The sequence below is a fragment of the Manis javanica genome, chromosome 13, assembly GCF_040802235.1.
Source record: "Manis javanica isolate MJ-LG chromosome 13, MJ_LKY, whole genome shotgun sequence".
Taxonomy (NCBI): Eukaryota; Metazoa; Chordata; class Mammalia; order Pholidota; family Manidae; genus Manis; species Manis javanica.
Window position 1 is genome coordinate 1,306,564 of NC_133168.1, and position 24,764 is coordinate 1,331,327.

General features: G+C 40.1%; 1 protein-coding gene across 3 annotated transcripts in view; it reads right to left on the minus strand.

Annotated features, from left to right (window-relative positions):
• The window catches only part of FIG4 (FIG4 phosphoinositide 5-phosphatase), a 72,462-nt gene that overhangs the window by 47,154 nt on the left and 544 nt on the right, over window positions 1–24,764 (minus strand). For all 3 annotated transcript variants that reach the window (XR_005059698.2, XM_037012251.2, XM_073220805.1), the window contains exons 2-5: window positions 14,936–15,034; window positions 13,525–13,648; window positions 6,485–6,641; window positions 3,932–3,982 (exon numbers count right to left, since the gene is read on the minus strand). Coding sequence is in view for 2 of the 3 variants with exons in the window: in XM_037012251.2 (XP_036868146.1) it covers window positions 3,932–3,982; window positions 6,485–6,641; window positions 13,525–13,648; window positions 14,936–15,034 (431 nt within the window). In the remaining variant the exon portion in view is untranslated. The remainder of the gene's footprint in view (window positions 1–3,931; window positions 3,983–6,484; window positions 6,642–13,524; window positions 13,649–14,935; window positions 15,035–24,764) is intronic.

The window sequence follows — 24,764 nt, forward strand, 5'->3', positions numbered from 1 at the left end:
AGTAAGAATCATAAAAGCAAAATGCATTTCACAGTCTTGACTCCCAAATGGAGTTAAAATCTGTGAGTTAAATCACTTAGCACTGTTCCTTTACTTGGAAGCAAAGCTGTTCAAGTAAGCGCTGTGAAACACCAAACCACGGATGTAACTGGGAATTAAAAAACCATCACATGACTCAGGCACCTGCCTCACTAGAAATACACAACAAGATGTGACTGACCTACATTCACTGATTTGCAATGTGCACTTCTGCTTTCTATTGAAATCAATTAACTTCACAGTGGTGCAAAGGTGTCATGCTCAAATGTATTTGAGTGGAGTTCTATTGATGTTACAAATACCCGCTGTAATAGTGCATGGCCTGCACTCTAACTTACCTATGAGCAAAAACAGTTCTATAACTGACTTCATAATGAAACAGCAATAAGCAGTAACACATGCCATTAAAGGGAAACATGTTTCAGGAGAGTAACAACCACGCAAAAAACAATAACACTCTGTGCAAATAAAATATGGCCTTTAGGCCAAAAGGAATCCTTTACAATTCTGATTTCACATAATTAGTAATTTCTATGAGTATCTCTAAAGTTATATACTTTTAACACATTTCAAAAGGTTATCTAGAATTCCTCAAGTTTGTATAAATTTGTATTTAGTCATGTTATGATGATTACAATTCTGTCTAAAGACACATTGTTTTAATTATTACTTCTTTAATTTATTCATATAATTTGATTGAAATTGGTTTGTTTCATCTGTGAAATTCAATTTTACCACATTGGCTTGATGGGGCCATCAATTTTACTAGCATCTATTCTCACAGGGAGAAAAGTCATACTGAGAGGTTGGTATTTCAATCACATTCAGAATAGCATCCAAAAAATTAAATCCTTTGAAATAAATTTAACCAAGAAGTGGAAGATCTTACCCTGAAAATTATAGGACATTGATGAAAGAAACTGAAGAAAACACAAATCAATGGAAAGATTTCTGTGTTCTTGGAACAGAAAAATTAATATTGTTTGAATGTCCATGCTACCTAGAGCCATCTATAGATTCAATGCAATCCCTGCTAAGTTCCAGTGACATTTTTCACAGAAACAGGAAAAACAATGCTAAAATGTGTATGGAACTGCAAGACTGCTAATATCCAAAACTCTTGAGAACAAGAAGAAAACTGCAAACACCACACTTGCCGATTTTAGACTTTTTTACAGCACTCAGAACAGCACGGTACTGGCATAAAATCACACTGATCAATACAACAGCTAAGAGCCCAGAGGTAAAGCCATGCAACACGACCAACTAACACTTGACAGGGAGCCGAGAGGTGCTGCTCAAAGGAGAGCCTCCTCAGTGACCACTGCGGGGGACTGGACGGCCACACACAGAAGGAAGAAAATGGACCCCCACCTTAACCACTCAAAGAGTTAATTCAAAATGGACTAAAGACTTAAACATAAGACCTGAAACTATAAAACTACTAGAAGAAAACATGAGGAAAAAGTTCCCTGACATTGGTCTTGGCACAGACATGACACCAAAAGCACAAGTAATGAAAGCAAAAATAAGTAACTGGGACAACATCAAAGTAAAAAGCTTCTGCACAGAGAAAAAAATCAGCAAAATAAAAAAATCACCTATAGAATGAGAGAAAACATCTGCAAAACATCTATCTGATAAGGTTCAGTATCTAAAATACATTAGGAACTCATGTAACGCAACAGCAAAAACAATCTGATTGAAAAATGGGCTAGGGACTGGAATAGACATTTTCCCAAAGAGACTGCCAATGGCCAACATATACACGTGACAGAAAACAGCAACACATGAGAGAAAGACAAATTAAACCACAAGGAGATAGCACTTCATACCTGGCTGAACAGCTATAACCAAAAAGACAAGAGATAGCAAGTGTTGGCAAGGCTGTGGAGCAAAAGGAACCCTGTCGGTAGGGATATGAACTGTGCGGCCAATGTGGGGACAGAATGGAGGCACCTCGGAAAGTTAGAAGTATACGTATATCCAGCAATCCCACCTCTGTGCATCTATCCTAAGACAGGTAAACAACCTAAGAATTCACCAATGGATGGAGGGATAGATAAGGTGTGTGTGCACACACACACATGGGATATTATTCAGCCATAAAAAAGAAGGGAAATCCTGCTGTTCACAATAACAAGGAATGGACTTTGAGGGCATTTGCCATGTGAAATAAGTCAGAGAAAGACAAGCATTGTGTGTTGTCACTCACATATGCGATCTAAGAAAGCCGAACTCAGAGAGCAGAATGGTGGTTGCCAGGGAGGGGGGTTGGGGAAATGGGAGGTGTTGGCCAAAGAGCACAATGTCCCTTCTGTAAAGTAAGTAAGAGCTGGGGATCTAATGCACAGCAGGGTAACTATAATTAACAGTACTGAGTTATACTTGAAATTTGTTACAGGAGTAAATCTTAAATGTTATCACCATACAGACACACAAAATATCAAAATTATGTGAGGGGATGGAAATGCTGATTAACTTTACTGTGGTAATCATGTCACAGTATATGCCTAAATCCAATCCTCACACTGTGTACCTTAAACTTACAAATGTTACACATCAGAACCATCTCAATGAGGCTGCTGGTTTGGGAGAGAGGTGGGAGACATTTTAACAATCAATTCTTCCTATTTAAAACTATTGCTTTATTCTGGCTGAATCTTAAGAATGCAGCATATCTTTTTTAGCTTACTTATGAAATATAAAAACTTTAACCTACACACTTTTACTTATGGAATAACTTGACCAGAACTCAGTATGGGAGGCAAATGAAGATGAACTCCATGAAGCAGGGAAAGACAGTGTCTAACGGTCCCACCAAGCTTCCACAGTGCCTCGCAGATGCTAAAAACATAAACTTAAGCAATAAAAACTGGAAGCAGATGACTGACACAAATAGAATAGAAATACACATTTAATAAACATTTGTGGAAGTGCAAATTATTCCGTTAGGAGCCCCTTGACTACGCTACTATTAAAATAACTTTCTTCAGTTTTATGTCAATGAAAACATAATCCACTCGACACAGTCGACATGTCTTTCCTTATTTCACAGATATAAGTAAAGTTAAAATAATGCCAAGTACCCCCATCAGCATAACACACCAAGAGCTACACATCCTAGGTCCTCTTTTAGTTCCGGTGACTCAAGTCCTCACTGTGATGCTACTTTGTGTCTATTTCAGTGGATACAGTTCCCAGACAGCACATCACTGTCTGCTAGGCCTCCACGCTGGTCACCTCAGTGCTGGTAAATACTCTTACCACAACCTCTGCTACAATCAACTTGCATGTTGTTCTGCTATTGATATTTGGTTTAGCTCTGTGTTGGTTATTCGGGTTATGCTAAATAGAGAAGCTATAAATGTATTTTTATAAATACTGACTAATATTTTCTCTCCTGACCTATTTCCTTAGGGTATATTTTCACATCTACTTAATGTTACATTCCTCTTCTGGGAATACTATTAATTAATTATAATGCTATTAGCAGTACGTTGATATTGCAACCTTTGGTATTGCTTCCTATTTTCAATTTATTTTTACCTAGTTTTGTTAACAATTTCACAGTTCAATTTTCAGTTATCTCTGTGTTAGAGACTGAATGCAAATTTTATTTTTGTAATTCAAAATATAAAATAAGAATCTTTCATTAAAATCCCATCCAAACAAACTTGATTTTTATAGTAAGAAGTCCTTGCAAATTTCAAATATCAGATTTTTAAAAGGAGGAAAGATCTGTATCTTGTGTTTTCAGATGGAACAATTTGGCCATTTTAAAAAAAAGAACAGAGCAAGCACTACTGTGTCCTCGATTCTTTTTATACCCCTTAGAAAAAGATATAAACATTTAAGTGACTGATAGGAGAAAAACTAAGTTCAAACTTACCTAAAGTAAAAATTGCTAGATAAGTCCACATTTTGAAATATTCGTAGATACCTAAAAAAACAAAACACATTATATTCATATAACTCATCACTTTTTCATAGCTTAGCATATCCTTATATACACATTTGTATGTAAAGAAATGCCTCTAAAACTGAGGCATTCAATCCAGAACTGGGGTAGACATTTCAGTTGCTTAGAAGCAGTTTCTAGGTCTGTGGATCCTCCCTTCAGAGCTCCTTAGTTCCACAGTCTGACTGTCCCCTCATCACTAATTATGCCAGAGAGAGGAAGTCACGCACTTACATGTGTGGGGCACTTAGATTTGAGGCAAGAAAGAAGTAAATACTGATCTTGTTTTTACAATGTGCTTGGTAAATGCTTTGAGGTTGGAAAGAGGGGAGTTAAGAGAAACGCAAAAATGGTTGCAGATCACCACAATTTTAAATTGGGAAGTTTTTTAAACTGAAGAAAAGGTGTGGAATGAAATACCCACATTTACCACTTATGATTAATAAATGTGAACATTTTTCATATTATTTTCAACATTTTAAAGACATTTTATCACAAATGAATAATGAATTTGTCAAACGTCTTTCTACAAATATTAAGATGATCATAATTTTCCCCAGTGGATTGCTCTAGTAAATGTTCTAATGTTGATATAACCATGCATATAGGGATAACCTCCATTTGTCATTAGGTATGAAATGTTTAATATAGCACTATATTTCATTTCCTAATATTTTACCAAATATTTTTACTTAACTGTATTATTGGATTATATTGTATTATAAGTATGTTAAAAGTTTTACCTATCTAGTAACAGCACTTCAGTTAACCTATAACTAGGTATTAGTATAACTGTGTATTATTTTGGATAATGTCCATTTACTACAAGTACTAATCGTAAGATAATTTCACTATTTAAAGACAGTCAAATCACTATAGATAACAACATAATTTGATTTGTCTACTATTCTTGGCTAAAGAATCATAAGAATGGGGTTTATAAATAACATAATGCTTTTCAATATTTGCCCATCCCTTGGACTCATATCCACTGGTCCGATTCACCTTAAATCAATATGCTACACATGCCTGTAAGCTATATAGGATAGAGCATTTTTCACTTCATGTAAGACAAAGGCTACTTTGCCTGGTAAATTCAACTTAACTTCATCTGAAACAAATCATTTTTTAACAACCCCACCTCCCGATATCAAAGACAACATCACAAGAGTCCAGAAAACTACTAGTTTAGGTCTTAAGCAAGTGAGCCACACCACGTTTAAATCGGGTTCGTGTATCCAGAACTACATCATAAAAGTCTAGTGTAATTAAAAATCTAAACTACCGTCCCTAAAAATACATAGACATGTCTTTGTTCCTCTTTAACCCTTATATTTACAATAAATTAGTACAGTTAGTAAAATAAATCAAATCTATTATTTCTCTATCAATTTACTAACAGCCTTTTCCTACATTCTCAAGGCTCCAATAATTTTCCCCGAAAAGTTTTTGAAGATTTCAAGTCTATACAAAAATAAGGGAGAAAAACAGTACAGTGAGCGCTTAGCATGCCCTTCTTCTGGACCCACTATCAAACCTCTCTCCTAGAACACACACATGAACTTCCTCTCCAAGCACACAAGTACCTTTTATTTTTCTAGACCACTTTCAGTAAATAGCAGACAAAATGACACCTCACTCCTCAATATTGTAGTATATACCTATAATGAACAAGGATGATCTCGAAACAACCACAATATCATTATTATAACCAAAATTTAATAATTGATTCAATACCGAGTATGTAATCTACATACAAACTGTCCTAATAAAGCCCTTTATAGCTGTGTATGTGCGCACATGTGTGTGTGTGCATGTGCACATTTTTAACCAAGATCTAACAGAAATTCACTGGTTGCATGTGGTCACTGTATCTGTTCTAAAATCTAGAATGGTCCTTGGGCTTTTTCTTTCTTTGATGACGTTGACATTTTTGAAGAGCCCAGGTCAGAGGCAAAGTCTTTAAAAACAGCTTACAGAATGTCCCACAATACAGGTTTGCCTGATAATTTCCTTATGCTTGGCTTCAAGTTAAGTACTTTAACTAGTAAAAGTACTTAATGCTTCTAATTTTTTAAGAAAACTACACAAGTAATCTGTGTCCTTCCTGTTGCTTCACATTAAGAGGCAAATAACGTCAGTTTGGTCTCATTATTGGTGATGCTGTTTGAACATCTGGTTAAGGATCTGCAATTTTTCCTCTTTGTAAATACAAAATTGGTGGAGTGTATGTTGCCACTGAGTGAATATTCTGTTCCTCAATAACAACCTCTCACCCAGTGGTATTGGCAGCCATTATAGATCCTCACCTGAGTCAACTGTTACAATGGGGGTTTTTAATAGCCTTTGAACAAAAACTGCAGAACTCTAAGCCAGTGTTCTACATTTTTTAACATAACATGTATAATCTTTTGACTATATTATGTATTCTAATTGGTCTATCACATTAAAAAAATAAAAATAATAGTTACTACCAGTACATACCTGGCTTCGTCAGGATGAGTAATTCGCACAGAATCATTGGGTAGATAGATCATATTTGTATCTTCAATCTTATATATTGCATGACCTCCAATATCTGCCATCTTCCTCCTTTTAGTTATTAACACAATATAATAGCCTTCCAAAAACCTGACAAAACCTACACAACAAAAAAAGAGAAGTAAATATAACATTTCCTAAACTTAGCAGTACTTTCAGATACATCCTAAAAAGGAAAAGACTTTTGATACATTTCCTACTTTATTTCTACAACATAGCCACACAAATTTTCAGTTGTCTTAGAATTGTTCTCAGAGGATATTTATGCTAATGTTATCTCACTTAAAAATATGACTCTTAACAATTTTATTTCTTTCATTCATTAAGAAGAACTGTTGGTCAGCAGGTATAGAGTTTAAGTTTTGCAAGAAGAAAAAGTTTTAGAGTTCTGTTGCACAGAAAGGTATATGCAGTTAAAACTAAGCTGTACACTTAAAAATGGCTAATATTGTAACTTTTAAGTTATACTTTTTACTTATATGTGTAAAATAAAATAATATATATAATCAGTAAAAAGTATGCCAAAACAAACAAACGACAATGTAAGTTCTCAGAAACTTACAATACTGAGTTAACATACACTGTGAATCTCGATGGGCAATAAAGGCGAAGCACCTCCTGAGATGCGTTTGATCACGGATCCTCACCCCACATTAACCAGTGGATAGTATGTTCTGAGGAACATACTTCAGGATATGCTGCTCAAAAGAAGAGCAAACTTCATGGACTCTTGATTACTGGTGGCAAAACCCAACTTGAGCCAGCTTTTAAAAAAGAAATTTATATTAAGGATACTGAGGTGACCCTTGACACCAATGAGCAACAGTATGATTGGGGATCAGAGAAAAACCTAGTCAAGATGCATCTCTGAGCATGTGCCCCATTCTCTCTCTCCACGGACCAGGCCCCTCCACGTCTACAGATCAGGTGGGAGGAGACACTGCTCACACTCCAGGGCTCACATCCAAGACCTTCACTGGAAAGAAACGACTTTTTTCTCAAGTTCAATTTCAGAATTCCTGGAGAGGGACTTGGATTGAACCAGCTTGGGTTGGATACCCAGCCTTAGAGCCACGACTATGGAATGAAGTCACATTGAATCAGAAGCCAGCTATACAATAACTAGGTGACTTAGATGGGGTGGGAGGGGTGGGGGAAACAGTTCCCAGGAAGTGGAATGGTTGAGCAAACAGTGTATCCGGTAAGTCGCATGTCCTTCGTGCAATATTCCACAAATATCACTTCTGATGGTTTCAGCTTTTTATGAATGTTGGGAGTGCTATAAAGTTATATTTGTGTCAAATCATTGGAATGCACAGGCGCTTGGCGATTACAGGAAGGCCTCATGTGTTAATGCTCAGTAGCACTAAGTTCTCAACAACACACTAGTTACCATACAGTCTTGGTCAAAAATCTCTTGGCTCCCAGAACTTTTGCTTTGGGAGTTAAAACCAACTCTCTTTGTGGTGGTAGGGAGCGTCACTTCCAAAAAGGCAAAGTGAGTTACTCAGCAAACCCTCTCCATAGTCAACCAATCATAACTGGCGAAAATGATAGAAGAAACAGAACAAATCATTGAAAGTTTCTGGAAATTGTCCTAATGGCATACGGCAAATGAAAAAGCATTTATCCAGGAAAACCTACTAAATTTTGGTAAGAACAGCCAGTCTGTGGCATTTGAGTCCTAACCTGCTTCTCTTTCACACTCTTCTCCCAGGTCAGCGAGACAGAGTACCTACTCCGGGCAGGGGTAGTCAGAGAGAGAGGGCTCTCCCACCTCCCTGCAGAGCTCCGCCCGGGGCCCCAGCTTCTGCTCAGGAGGTGCAGGTCGCCGGAGTTTCCCTGCCCCCAGCTCTGTGTGTAGAAGCCCCGTTCCAGGCAAGCTCGGCTGGCATCTGGGGCTCCCACCTCACCCGGCCCCTGCCCCCAGCAGGGAGCTCCACCCCAGCATGACACACTCACAGTCAGACACAGGCAGATACAGTCACATATAGCTGACTTCCTGTCAGAGGCAATGGAGGCCAGAAGGCTGTGCGACACCGTATTCAAAGCACTGAGAGAAAAAGCTGTCGACCAAGAATCTTGTATTTAGCACCGCTATCTTTCAGAACTTTCTTGCTCGTGTGCGCCTGCACATGCGCAAGCTCTCTCTCTCTCTCTCTCTCTTTGTTGCTCAGGGTGTTATAATCTATAAATTCAGAACTAGGATTTTGGTCCTATGAATTTTTGCTCTAGAAGTGACAAATACCTATTATCTCTGTCTTGTTCTTCTCAGCTTACAAAAAAGGAAACTAGCAACTGAATATATTAACATAAATGAGCTGAAATTACAAGAGAAAAATACTTGAAGGATTTTATGAGCCATGCTAAGAAAAAATGCTACTAAAATAATGAAAAATATTTATTGTTTAGAGATCCACAAAGGACAAAGTGGTTTTTTTAAAAAGTTCATTTACACTCCTGTCCTGGCCTTGGACACTACCAAAAATTCCGAGTAAAGCTAAAGGATGCAGGAATGAGAAAGAAAAATAATTGATGATAATCCCGTTCAAAGCAAGTTAGGAAGTAGTTTTCCTTTCAGAAGGATACAGCTTACAAAAGTAAGGGTCTTGGAAGGAGCAGAGAAACACTCCAAAAGAGAATCTAATTGGGCTAAAGTAATAAATATTTCCAAGATGAAAAAGTTTCCCTTTATTCTTGCTATATATTTATTTTTACACACAAAAAAATTCTCTGTAATATTTTCTCTGAACCAACATTCCAATTGAATTTTAATTTTATGTTTTTAGCTCTAGACTATTCATATCATTCTACCTTTTCCCTTCGTAATTCAAATAAAGGAAAGGAAATATATTTCACAAGAGACTCTTTTTTTTATCAGCACAAATGCCTCCAGCATATTATAAATGAGATTATTTTCTTCTTCCTTTTTACTACCAGTTGGAAAAAATCACTCTTTTTAAAAAGATTCCTATCAAATATAGCCAAGAATTAAAAGGCCTCAGTTTGGCACAGACATCTGCTAAGAGTTAGCCTATTCATCACTTTAACACAGAAAACTAGAATACTTTTTTTTTAATCTTCATCCTATGTACTTCTGATCCCAGACCAATTTCACTGAGTACTTCCCAGAAGCCTAGATGGCAGTCATTATGCAAAAGTGATTTCTCTCTAAGTAGAGGAAGCTATGTTATCTGAAATGGACACCAAATGAGGTATCTAAGAAAGGATAGTATGAGAGGACAGAGTGGTGTGGACGGTATGAGGGGATACATGGTGTGGAGCTCTGGCGGCTGGAGGGGACCCCAGCAGCCCACCGACAGGGAAGGATGCAGTGCCCTGTGTGGGGCCAGGGGTCACCATGCCAGCTAGTCACTATCTTGAAAACTTTCAGGGCGAACAGCATATACCAGCAGGGAAGTACGAAAAACCTCCCCAAGGTATCCAGGGCCTTAGCATAGCACAGCCCCCTGGAACCAAGGCAACATTAACACCAAATCTACTGCTCCCATCTCACCTGAGCCCTCAACTTTATTGTTGGTTTTCTTTCTTATCTTGGATGTGCAATACATTTCTGAGGGTGATGCTTCAGTAACAACGCAGTCCGTCACTTAGTCTGCTACACTGACACGCATGCTACCATGTCCCCTCCAGCATCCTGCCAGCTTAAAAGAGTGCCCTCTGACAGGTGACCTGGGCGGAGAAAGGACAGAAGCCTGAGGCTGGGATTATCACAGAGCTGAGAGCAGTCAGGTCTACAGGCCACCAGCCGCTGACCCCAGCCATGCACCCCTGCACCAGGTGAAATGACTGTGTGAGGGAAACTCATGATCCCACCCAAAGGTTTCCTGAGCCTCCCACTGACAACAGAAAACAACGGAGCACATCGGAAATGGACAAGGCGGCTAAGGGACTGGATCAACCCATGACCAGGGACCAGTGACAGCCCATGAGCTTTTGGTACCAGTCCATGAAAGGACGAGGACACAAACTGAATGGAAGGGTCTAGAAACCTTAGAGCAATTTGAGATTGCCATGATATCTGAGTGCATGATCAGTGACCTTGCCTTGAACAGGGCACAGACTAGTAGGGATGTTACTGATCTTCTGTGATGAGTTACATGTGGCCCAGTTGCAGACAAGCTATACACAGTAGGATTACTCACTGGTCTGTGACACACTGGAAAAAATATGGTCCCTCACTATAGATGGTTGAGAATCACTCACTACTGTAGATCATTATAGCTGTGAACTAGATTAACCACGGTAATGTCCAAAACACATCAGAAAGTACCACCCACAAACTAAGCCTGCTGGAAAAGTCAGCAGAGAAGATATTTTAGTCATGGAATAAAAGAACCATCCTAGTCATGTCACACAAGTGTCATTTCGCAGCCAGACCACACATTTAGCATTTTGCCTTTGGCTATTTCAGTATCTCTCATTATTTCTAAGACAGTACTGGACAAATCACAGGCTTTTATTAACTCCCTACTTATTCTTCACTGATTCTAAGTTTTATGTGGTTGAGCTAGAATATATAAAATGCATTTCCTCGGATATAAAAAAATGCTTACCTAGTAAGCATTATTGCGTCACTTTACTAGCAGATCAGTTCTTCAGTGACTTCACCATCCAAGGATACTCTCAAACCTAAGAGGCCTCTAATTGCAAGAGAAATGGCTACCACAACACCTTAGAATTCAAGGTTGAGAGAAATATGGAGACATTTCCCCTCCCACAAAGTTTATTAACTAACGCTTGTGTATAAAATAAACTTCTCGTTACAAACTCGGTTATCAATTGGTTAAAATAAAGCCTCTGGTTTGATAAGCTTACTTATCAATAGATTTAAAATGAGGCAAGGAACATTTATAAAGCAAATTTGCCAAGAACAAAGAAGAATGAATGAAGAACCATAGGAACAGGAGTCCAGCAGTCCAGTGGCCATTCATGGAAAGGCAGGCTGCCCGACACAACTCCAGAACACCCACGGGCAGTGACTTTTTAAACACAGTTCAGTAACTGATCTTCACTTCAATTTCTTAATCATCATGGAAGATTCAATTCTGAATAATTAACCCTGGTTAATGAGGCATTCAGTATCACATACACCCTAGGAAATTACCATTTTAAAAAGCTGTGATAAAGCATCAGTATTTAAAGGAATAAGTTTAACCTATTAAGAAATACTTACGTTAAGCCTCCTGTACTTAAGACACATTTTATTTCCAGTTTTTTCTTTAACTTGAAACATAAGCAACATTTAAAGTGGAATTTAACACACGTGGAATTTATGAAATTTAAACATACGAGCTCACGTGACACGCCCACAAACACTTAAATGTGAAACATATGACCTCAAGGGACTTGTCAAGCCACCTAAGGCAAACAATGGACCTAAAGGGATCATACATGAAGAGCTATGAGGGCATACTGAGAAAAACAAACTTCAAATGCAGCAGAATATAATCAAAGTTTCAAAAAATGGAGTCACAAAATTGAAAGTGCTAATTAGAAAAACTAACATGAGAATTTGAATCAATTTAGCACAGTTAAGTCCCTATTAATTTCATTAACTTCTATAGATACCAATAACTCAGTCGATATTGCATACAACCCAATAGGTTTAAGAAGCACAAAAATAATTTTAAGTTTAAAAAAAAACAATGCACTCAAGGCTCTGCCAGCAGTGAAGTGAGACACAACTCCCTCTGCTTGGCTTCCAAGGCCCCAGGCGGCCTGGCCCCACCCACCTACTCGCCACATTCCAGAACCCGCAGCACCTTGGCGCCTGTGCCTCCACTGTCACTCCTCCCTTCCCACATCTGTCCCCTCCCTTCCCACATCTGTCCAGGTCTCGCTGCTCCTGCTCAGGGTCCAGCCAGAGCCTCATCTACTCCAGGTAATTTTTTCGGGCCATTCCAGGTCCAAGTAATCTACCTCTCGGGTTACCTTCAACACCACCTACCTTTTCCTAGACCGCTTGGGTCCCAGCGCTGCCGAGCGTGCACTGGCTTTTGTCCCTCCTCCGAGTCCCACCAGCCTGAGGTTCTCAGGGACAAGGACGTGACGGCGCAGACAGGTTTACGGAGCCACCGCAGTGAGGGACAGTGTGCACCACAGGAGCTGGGGGCACCCCACAGGGCCCCACAAGCCAGACAACAGGCTCATTAAAGGCCAAAACTGCATCTATATTTGCTCTTACTATAGGATCTGGAGGAAGGATGGAATTTATGTGAAATTTAAATAAAGAGGCTCAAACCAAGGCAGGAGTGTATGTAAAGAGATGAACATCAAGCCTGGACTATGAAGCAGCCTCAGGATCCCATTTCCTTGAAAACAATGTCAGCACAGCTGAGGACAGAGCGTCGAGAAACCCCTTATCTGAAAGCCTGCATCTGAGTTGTGCTTCTCTGTCAAAATGGCTTAGATCATCTAGGCAAGAGGGGAATGTTTTATCTTACTATATAATTTCAAGCAGCAAAGATTCTGATGGTCTAGAATTCTAGAGAACAGAGTTTTTCAGTGGGTAAGAAAGCAGTGCTCATTCAAGGAAGGAGTCAGGCACTTCATGACAGTGCCTCGTCCTTGGGAGAAACCCCTCTTCATTTTAAGCTGGATGCTACATGTATCTGTTTTTCCAGCTGACAACAGCAGGCAGGGCAAATGCAGACGATCCAGTCTAAGTTTTACTGTTTCATTCCTCAATAAACCAAACAGCAGACTCTTCAAAGGCCAAACCATTTGTATATTTGTTCATGTCCTATGTGAAACTGAGCAGCAGTACTTAAACTGAGTACTAAGCGCATGGAGATGCTACACAAAGGCTATTTGACATCCGTTTGATAGATAATGAAGTTTTAAATGACCAAAGCCACAGACAATGGGTCACAACTCCACAGCTACACAGCCTTGCAAACTATCTTTAAGTAGTTAGTCTACGCAGGAAAAAAGTGGTAAGAGAGAGACACGATTCTTACCTACAACACCAAAAGCTGAAACAGCTCGAAATAACCCGGTGGATCCTTTCTGTCCCATCTTTGTTCTATTTCCTAGATCCAAGCGGCCAAGAAGTTCTCTCACTTCTTGCTGAGTATATATATGCTAAAAATAAGCAAATTTAATCTGTAAGGTTATGTTTACTTTTTAGATTGATCATTAATTACTCACCCCTGAGAACTAAACACTGTTTACAGGAATCATTAGCTCTTTCATAGAGAGGTATGTAGCAGTGCATGACCAAGATACAATTTAAAAAGTCAACAAATTCTACAATATTAGCAATTAAGGGTGATTATTGGATCCCATGTTACTCTACAAAAAAACTGTCAAAACCTTATCCTCTGAACCACACATTTTAAGGACCCATAGACAAATATCAAGATACCTATGAACTCCTTAAAACTGCATGAAAGTTTTGGTTTTGTGTGTGTGCACACATGTGTGTGTGTGTGTACTTTTATGAGACCCATAGCTTTTCTTAGATTCTCAAAGGTATCCCTCATCAACCACTTAGCCCGCCAAATGAAGCCAAGAGTTAATAGGTTATATTAATAACACTCCCAGATTTTTGGGGAGTGAGGGAGGCAGTAACATCAGGAGCACAGGAAACCACAACACACAATTTATCTAAAATTATCTTAACAATGAAAGTGGTTTTGCAAAGAACTTAGTGAAAATGGCTTGTAAACTGTAGCTACTAACATATTTGAGAAACCAGGAATCTATATGGATTCAGAATATTCAGAGACAGGAACAAAGGGCAGGTTAGGTTTTCTCATTTTCAAGAGTTAGAGCCAACTGCTCAATACCACCGTACTGTACTTCACTTTTAATAACATCCACCTCATGTTTCTGTGTCACCTGAACTAAGTCTCTGTATTCCTGACTCTGGATAATATAACATCCGGGTACGAGCAGCTTAACGTTTCTCTAGGGCAGAGCAAGTCTTCAGGAGATCACCTACGGGTGATTTTTAGCAGCATAATAAAAAGTCTGCAGTACATAAGTCCTTCCCGACTTCTGGTAGCTTCATATGTAAAGCACAGTAATAAATAACCTCTTCAATAGATGCAATATTAAGAGTTACATTAAACCCTTAAAATATCACCCCTTTAAGAAAATACATTCATTATTGTATCCAAAGAGTTTGCTTTGTGTAACAAGTCAAAATGAGGGGCGAAGCGTAATTGCGGCATACTCCTTGACATCCATGATTTCTAGAAACCTGACTAGAGAGTCAAATTCTAGCCAACTATGAAAAATAGTTGTAAGTTTTAGATGTAATGGTAAGAGAAAAGAATTTATTACTAGAACAGTGAGGGTACTTAATAACCTTTAAAAAACAGGTACAAGAGTTTCTGTTCATATTCAGGTTTGCAAGAGACTTACCCTATCGTCGATTATGACCAAATCTTTCGGTTCTGTTCTATCAATCTTCAAAACACGGTATTTAGTTTCTGCATGATTGCTCCCAACTAGGAAGTATCTCTATAAATAAAAAGGAAATGCATTAGTTTTTAAAGGTATTTTGTCTTATACCCATTTAATAACCACTTCAGTTTTTGAAATTAAATACATTCATAAAGTCAGATTACTTTTTAAAGGAAGTATTTCTGTGAATTATGCAGATTAAAGAAAGCAGATTCTGAAAGGTCAACTTTTGAATTGAAATATTCTTAGTGGTCACAACAAACACCAGTCTGTTATCTGAAATGTACCCAGTAACCAGGTCAGATGAATTTAATTACATTATACAGAGATTACTCTGACCGATCAGAGACTGATGTTTAAACTTAGCCAGGAAGCAGCAGCTCTGGTAAGAATTAGAGAGCTCAACATATAATTAGGAATGCTTAGAAAATTACAGCTATTAAACTATTGATGTTATCAAATAAATCTTTACAAATTTTCTACAGAAGACTGAAAATGGCTTTAATATAGCAACTACGAAAATCCACCCAAAGTCCTATTAAAGATTAAAATGAGAGCACTTGCCTAAATAGCTTTTTATAGATAAGCTACAGGAAATAATTAATGTCCTTTCTTTTCTGAAACACTTTCTTGGAGCATTAAACCTGAACACATTAGTCTTCTTAAATGATTACTGAGAATAAAATGAATAATAAAAATGTAAAAAAAATTCTTAAATTAAAAAATGCTTTAAGAAAACCTAAACATGATGAATAATTTTTAAATTGCATTTAAGAAAATAAGTAAAATTCCATTAGGAAAAAGATATTATTGACGATATTTTGCTTCAAAAATGTCCTTTAAGTGGTACTTTTTCAACATTGCAAAAATTGAGAAGACATTGCCACGACCAGCTGGCATCTTACCATCTCACTGGTCAGGCAGATGGAGATGACACCACCCAAGTAAGTAACACACAAAACTCTCCGGACTAACGGCCAAACCCAAGCACACAGACCATCAGAATTCACAGCAGGGAGATTAACGCCAGCCCCGCGGATACGTCAGAGAAGTCAGGCCTGGGGCCTTTAAAGGATGGGTAAGATTTTTTAAGGTAAGATCTACTGTATATAAGAAGATAAGCAGTTGGTTATACTGTTTTAATGATAAATCTGTAATAATAGATGAGGTTTTTAATATTAAGTATATATCTGTTTACAAGGGCCTGATCTAGACTTCCCGGTTATGAAGAACAAAAGACAATAATTGAAAAATGACAGGCTAGGTCCGTCTTAAGAGAAAAACTAAAAAACTGAATCCCTCATCTCCTAGGAGAGGTAGTCTGGATGACACTACTAGTTATAATGAGGTAGAAATAAAGAAATCTGAATAAAAATGAGTAGACCAACTGGAGACATCCAGTGGCCAGGACTTGATGCTTTGGGGGAGCAGCTCAAAGGGCAGGGAGACTAAGGGGAGGGAGGCCAGCGACCCCCAGACTGGCCTCTGCCGACTCCTGCCCCTGAGACCCCACCACCGCCAAGAGGAGGGGGGGTAACCAACCGAGCAAAATTAACTTGGGAAGAACGGTTCGTGAACTGCACATGGCTGTCGGCAGAAGGGGCGCCACCTTCTTGAGGACTTAAGGGGGGGCAGTTCTCAGCGGAGCAGAGAGCGAGTAGAGACTGGGGGGGAGGGAACCCGGCGCGCTCATTAGAAGAGCAAGATGGGCGACGAAATGCTCCTCCCACGGGAGCAGCAGGCGGCGTTCGGTATGAGGACGCCGCTCGGTGCTCCCGGCTGTCCGTCCCTTCCAGGATGCGGTCGGTCCCGCTGCACTTGAGAAACGACTAAAGAACGGGAGGTGGGGGCACCCGGAGGAAGGCGGCGGTGCGGGCGGCGGGAAGCGGCACGGAGAGCGCGGGGGCGCCCCGTGCCCCAGACGGAAGGGGGTGCCGCGGGGGTGCTGCCTGCGGGCGATGGTCCCAGCAGCCCGGCCGGTCTCTGGGCCCCCTGACTGGGCCCCACCGTCCCCGCCTGCCCCCCACCCCAGGGCGCACTGCTCATGCCGAATGCAGCACCCAGCCCTGCAGGCCTCGCCCGGACGTGTCGGGGGCCGCTCGGCCCCCCATGTGATTACCAGCACCGAGGGGCCCGGGGTCTGGGCTCTGCGGCCGTTAGTTCGGCCCAGCAGCAGGTCCGGTCCGCAGGCGTCCCGCAAACATCAGGGCCAGGGGCCGCCGCCGCCAGCCGCGCACTCCGCCTTCAATCTGCGGGGTGGCCCCTACAGCAGTTACGCTGACCCATCTTTTACCGGGAAGCACACAGAAGGCCGGCCCCGTTAGGTCAGCCACTCGGGAAGCACATCACAGCTCTACGAGGTAAAGTCCCTGAAGTCTGGAATTTTCATAGGTTCCAGGAAATCTAAAGGACTTGGCGGTTTGTAATAAAGAGAGAGAATTCCTGCGATGCTGGTGGGCAAGTGCATCTGGCCTCTGCGGTGCACACCCAGGAGGGCGCGTCTACACCTCCCACACCCAGAGGCTCCCGGGGACCCCACGGGGCAGGGGAGCCACAAGCCGACATCCACAGAATTTACGAGCAGCTTTGGGCAGGGAGAAGGGCACGGGGCGCAGGGAATCGTCCACATTCCCTCTCCTCCCAAGCGATCGGAGAATCCTAAGGGTGTTCTGTGCAGAGAAAAGTGACCTCGTGTGGAGCCAGTTACGTGGCAAAAACCCGCAGTTCTCGGTGGCCTGCTGCGGACACAGGCACCGCCTGCCCTGCCCCTGGTGCGCCCTCGACCGCGGACCTGCACACCAACTTTTGAGAGCGGGAACTTTCCTCAGAGGCCTTACTTCTACTTGGTTTTACTTCCTTCTCTCTGTAACTGTGAATGACTCTAACTATCCTTGGGCTTTGTTATATATAATATTATACTTCAAAATGGATGTCAGCATTTAGGGACTGTAGTTGCCCTGATATGTCTTTTCCTTAAATTGTTCTCCACTGCTGATTTTTTCTTTTTTCTTTTGAAAAAATCTCAAACCTACAGTAAGATGAACAGAAGAGTATAATGAAAACCCTTATACCCTTTACGGAGATTCACCAATTGTTAACATTTTGCTACATTAATTTTTTCCCTCCCTACCTCTGGGTACGAGCTTTTTACCTTCTGAACCATTTGAAAACAAGTTGCAGGTATAAGGACATCCCCACACACGATCATAACGCCGCCGATACAATATTATCTATACACAATCCATATTCAAATTTCCCTGAGTGTCCCTATAATATCCTTTATAGCTGGCTTTTTAAAAACTGGACTCCAACCAAAGACCATACATTGGGTTCGGTTACCATATCTTTCTTTAAATACTTTTCATCTGGAATAGAAACACCAGAAATTCTCAACGGTAACACCAGAAGCTAGGGATACAACAGTGAAACAGTAATTTAATCCTCAATCAAACATGAGGATGGGATAAGAACATTTTAGACACACATGGGCTCAAAAATGACCACCCATGAACCCTTTCTCATGAAGCACTTGGAGGAGGTGCCCCGGCAAAATGAGGGCATAAACCAAGAGGAAGATACAGGATCTCGAGGAGAAAAGAAATCATCAATACAAAGGCTATTGGACGGTGATGAAGGGAGAGTCCAGGAAAGCAGCTGTCTTGGAGAAACCAGGCCAGATCTGATAAAACTCATAAAAGCTAACATGTGAATGTGGTGAGAGATCCCCGCATCTGGGAAAGTTGAGGTTGAACTCGTTGTAAGTTTTTGTGAGGAGCAGGGGCGGGACTGTCCCGGATCCCCACAGCGCAGGCGCCCGACGCAGACACACACGCGGGGCTGAGTCACTGCTGCAGGCACGTTGGCGGTGGTGGCTTGGCAGGCACTGGGATGGAGAATTAGGAGACTACCCAAAAACGCTGTATTAAAATGCCCAGTAGAATAGAAGATGATCTGAGCTGGCTCTCTTCTAAAAGTTAAATATCACTCAAGTGGGACTTGTATAAAGTTGAATGTGTTTCTCAAACGCACACGTGAACTCCAAATGGATACAATATATAATCCATTTTACAGCAAAAGTCACTATCTATTCACATTATTATGTTCTTTTATAATGACAGGCTAATTAATCACTCACTTTTCATCTGAGGGAAGAAAATCAGCTTTCTCAAAAGAGGAAATCTTAAGGATGTCTGACAGCATCAGTTAATCTTAAACTTCATTTGAACTTTCAGAATAAAGGTATTATTTTTAAACATCACTGTGAAGTTACTTCTCACAATCCAACAGTGTTGCAGGCCTGCCACCTCACTTATTCGTGCAACCCCACAACCAGTAATGCAGCCCAGAAAGGGAAACAAGCTTCTGACAGTCCACAGGAGTCGCTCCAAGTTCACTCTTTACAGCTTTGTAAGACTTCACTGGGGGAGCTTCAAGTCCCCTCTTGAAAAAGTGGCAACTCTGTCACCTGCAACCACACCTTCTAACTCAGCTCTAATCACCATGTCCTTTGCTGCACAGAAGCTTTTTAGTTTGATGTAGTCCCACTTGCTCATTTTTTGCTTCCCGTACTAAGGAGACATGTACACGAAAAACTTGCTCATGCTTATGTTCAAGAGGTTTTTGCCTATGTTTTCACCTAAGAGTTTTATGCCTTCATGTCTTACATTCAGGTCTTTAATCTATTTTCAGTTTACTTTTGTGGTATGGAGTTAGACAGTAATACAGTTTCATTCTCTTGCATAGTGTCCAGTTTTCCCAGCATGAGTTATTGAAGAGGCTGTCTTTTCCCCACTGTACATTCATGGCTCCTTTATTGTACATTAACTGACCCTATATACATGAGTTTATGTCTGGGCTTCTTGCCACTTCTCTTCAACTCTGTACTAGAGGTTCTTGCCAGTGACATAAGGCAAGAAAAAAATTAAAAATAAAAACATTCAGATTTGGAAAGAATTTCTTTCTAAATGACATGATTATCCATGTAAAAAATGCTAAGGAAATGACAAAAAAGCTACTAGAACTAGTAAGTGTGATGAGAAAAAACAATTATTTGAGTTGCTGCCTAGGCATTTTACAGTATCAAAACCATACTTATACCCAGAGTCTGGACATTTTGACAAGGACCTGAGCTTAGGATTCCTACCACAAATTCCCACTTTGCTATTCCCAGGGCACCTTTTAAAATACTACCTAGAGTTAAGCCCACCACGTTAGTGATCTTCACACCAACCACCCTGTAAGTTGCAGGTGCTTGCTACCCTGTTCTCTCCCTCCTGCCCACTCGTAGCCTGGGATGGAGGACTGCCTTTCCCCCAGCTCACTGTCCAATCTCCAGACCCCGTCCCCAGGAGCTGTAAGTAGTAAGTCTTATAACTCTACTTCCTATGTGTGGGTGCACTGAAACTTGGCCTTCAATCAAAATGAGCCCTGGGTTTCACTTCCCCAAAGTGTGAGCTCGGATACTGAGGGAAATAACTGCTGACCCCATATTGGTGGCTTGTGCCCCTTCATTCAGCAGGTGACAATCTGCATATTCTTAATTCAATACACAAGCTCTGGCTTTTCAACACAGTGAGTTTACCAAAGTTTCAGGATGTAAGGTTAAGAACTAGCAATAAACAACTATTAAATCAAATTTAAAATTTCACTTGAAATAGTATCAAAACTCCTAATACTTAGGAATATATTTTTTTAAAGATATAAAATTTCTACACTGAAAATTACAATATATTGCTAGAGAAAGTGAAGACCTAACAATTGAGAGATGTATCATAGACTGAAAGATTCAATGTTATTAAGATTCAGTTCTCCCCAAATAAACCCGTAGATTCAATTAAATCCAAATCACAAACCCAATAGACTTTTTATAATAAATTGACAAGCTGATTGTAAAACTCACATGGATATGCACAGGAACTTTGAAAAGAATGAAGTTGGAGAAGTTAAACTTCCTGATTTCAAGACTTATCATAAAACTATAATAACCAAGAAAAGGTGCTAATGCCAGAAAGAAAAACAGAGTGATCGATAAACAACACAAAAAGTTTAGGAATCAACTCACATTTATTCAACTAATTTTTTACAAGAGTGCCAAAGAAATTCAATAAAGGATAATATTTGCAACAAATGAGTCTGGACAATTGATGTATGGAGAAAAAGTGAACCTCAGTCCCTGCGGTTGCCAGCTCCCAAGAACCCTTCATGATTCTCATCTCCTGTATTCATGCCCTTATATAGTCCACTACCACAGAACAGAGCTGACCTGCATAACCAACCGGCTGTTGCAGAAATGATGGAGTGTGACTTCTGAGGCTGGGTCAGTTTCACTGCAGTTTCATTCTGTTCCACTTGTGTCACTCACTCTTAACAAATACAGCTGCCATGTCATAAGGACACTCAGAGGAACTGAAGCCTCTTGTTGACAACAAGCTCAACTTGCCAAGCACGTGAGCGAGCCATCTGCAAAGTAAATCCTCCAGCCCAGTCAAGCCTTCGAATGACTACAGCCCAGTTGACACCCTGACTGCAATTTCATGAGACCCTGAGCCAGAACCACTCAGCTACGACTCCCAGATTCCTGACTACTGAAAACTATGTGAAATAGTAAATGTTTATTGTTCTTTAACGCCACTAAGCTTTTGTTACACCACAAGAGGTAAGTAATACAATCCCTACATCATACACAAGATTAATATCAAATAAATGCCTAAATGTAAAAGTTAAACTATAGACTTTTTAGAGGAAATACAGGAAAATATCTTTGTGCTCTGGGTTGGCAGATTTCTTACAGTACAGAAAGCAATCACTACAAAAGAAAAAAACTGATAAATTACAGTTCATTAAATTAAAAACTGCTCTTCAGAAGATCATTAACACAATGTATACATACATCAAATCACATTGTAGACTTTAGATACCTTGCAATTTTGTCAATTATACCTCAATAAAGCTGAAAACGATCATTAAGAAAATGAATAGGCAAGCTAATGACCGAGAAAATGTTCACAAACATGTATTACAAAGGCCTTGATTCCAGAATATATAATGAACTCCTAAAAATGAATAATAAAAAGGCAAACAGCCCAATTTTTATAAGTGGGCAACAGATTTGAACAGGTACTTCAAAAAAGATATAAAAATGGCCAACAAGCACATGGAAAGATGTTCAACATCATTGTCGTTAGGGGTATGCAAACCATAATGATACCACTACAGACCCACTAGAATAATTAAAACTAAAAAGACTGAAGGCTGTCAGTCTTTTTAGTTTTAATTATTCTAGTGGCAAGGATATGGAGCAACAGAGGTTTCCATACCTTGATGATGGGAACATTAAATCGTATAACCACCTAACTACCAACCATCTGATTAGCAATTTCATTCACAGGTATTTCCCAAGAGAAATAAAAACATATGTCCACAAATACCCTCATTCAAAACTATTCATAGCTGGATTATTACTAGCAGCCTAAAAGCACAAACAATCTAAATCAATAAGGAAAGAGGGTAAACAAACTGTGGAATGTGTATACATGAGACTACTACTTAAATAAAAAGCATCAACTACCAATAAGCACGACACAGATGCACCTCAAAGACATTCTCCTGAACAAAAGAAGGCGTACTCAAGAGAGCGTGTACTGCACAATCCCACTCATATGAAATTCCTGAACAGGCATATCTAAAGTAAAAGAAAAAAATATATTAGCTACCAGGAAGGGAAAGGGTCAGTTGATGGGATGGACACACAAGAGAAGATTCTGGGGCAAGAAGGGGTGTGGTTCACACACGTCTAAATTCTGTAGCTTAGATATGTGCATTCGATTTATGTAAATTTTAAAGGAAAAGTCCCTTATAATATGTGGTGGGTGAGGAGGGGAACAAGTTGTAGATAATAAAAGATGACAGAATGTTGATAATTCTGGAGCTGGGTAATGGATATATGGGAGTTTATGATACTATCCTGTTCACTTTGTCAATAATAAAAAACTAGAAACAAAAAACTAAAGACATACAAACCACAAATGCAACGTTCTATTATCTGACTCATCAGAAATACAATTACTCAGTCAAGTCGATATACAAGTTTCTAGTAATTTACTCCCAGTCACAAACTAGTTACAATCTAGACTGGTACCACTTTTTGTGGCATTGTTCTAACTCTCATGGCCTCATTTTTGTCTTCTCTGAATAATAATAATAGTAATAATATAATAATAATAAAACCTCTTAGAGGTTGTATAAGGATTAAATCATAAAATACAGGTAGATATGTGCCTGGCACAGAAGTGTTCCAAAAGCATTAGCTATTATTCTCATTAATATAACTTGAAAGTTTTTTAAATTTCTAAGTTCTATTTAGTTGCCAGTAATTTCAGGTTTTTTTCTGAGTTAAATCCTTAAACTTTGAGCTTATTGCTCAAATATTTCTGCATATATCTTTAAGTCAAAACATAAAAAAGAAGAATCATGTGCTTTACTGACAAGGAAACTGAGGTTTAATGATTATGTGCAGCAGACATTCCCAGGGCGGCGGCCCTGGCGCCACCATCCCTTGAAACAAAGGAGTGGTTCCATAAACAAGTCTTTGCTGTAAGACCCCTTCCTGGCCGCGGTGATCTATCCCAGGGCAGATTCCCAGCGATGGCTGAGTGGATGGGATTCCTTCTCCCAGACCTGAAGCTGCGTCCTCGGCAGCTCTCTGCAAGGGTTCTCAAACCCTGCTATCCTGTTCCCGCCTTTCCAGGGGCTGGGGAGCTGGCTCTTCCAATGGGTCTGTGCCAGGGCTTCCCCAGCATCTTTCTGACACTCACCTTTTACCTCTAAGCTGGTCACAGTCAGTTTCCATTACTTAGATGACTGAAGAGGACCACAACCAAGTTCTAGAACACATGTATCTTTGTGTGAGACACTCAACCGGCATCTGCTGAGAGCTTACTTTGCAAGGCACTGTACCAGCTCTGTGCTGCCAGGGCCAGCAAGGTTCTGACAGAAGAGCAGAAGGGACATTACAAGGAGAGAACAGCAGAAAAGCACAGGGAACTGAAAGCAATACATTCTCACTGCAGAATAAGGCATATGAAGGCACATAGCTAATCCTCAGCAAAGCTTTGCTGAGTTTACATTAGATTAGATATTATAGGAGACAGTCAGTTGTTGAAACATATACGGCATTGAATACCAAACTAAGGGATTCAGAGTTTACATCCCTCAGAACTGGGGGGCCGCTGCTGGTTTCTGCGCAGATGAGGCCTATTGTACAAACCGTGCTTTGGAAAGAACACAACATCTTGGCGGGTCCACATGAACGCTCAGCTTATTACTGGGCTGAGATTTGGGTATGTATGTCTTCAACTAGGGACATTTATCAGCACCTTGCACAGAGAGCAAAAAATTTTGTTTCAATGTCAAAATGACACTTCCGCATGACTCTCCTCAAGAACTGAAGATACTTGCAAATACAGTATATTAGACAATTTCATCTTCTGGCCTGGATCAAATTAAATGAAGCTGTCAGCAAAATTAATGAAAGGTCAACAGTGTTTCTACACTGATGATGGCGCGGAGGCAGACATCCCCTCAGGACCATGTCATAACTGAGAAACTGTTGTACTTTCCTGTACCCCGTCTAATGCAAACAGCCCAAGTTTCACGGGATGAGCCTTACAGAACTCTCTAGAGCATAAGGAAGGGAGTTATGCAGGTGTCCTGCATATGCAATCTTGTTACCAGAAAGTGTATTTTTAAATACAGATCCTGATATCATTGTCACCCCAATTTAGAAAGC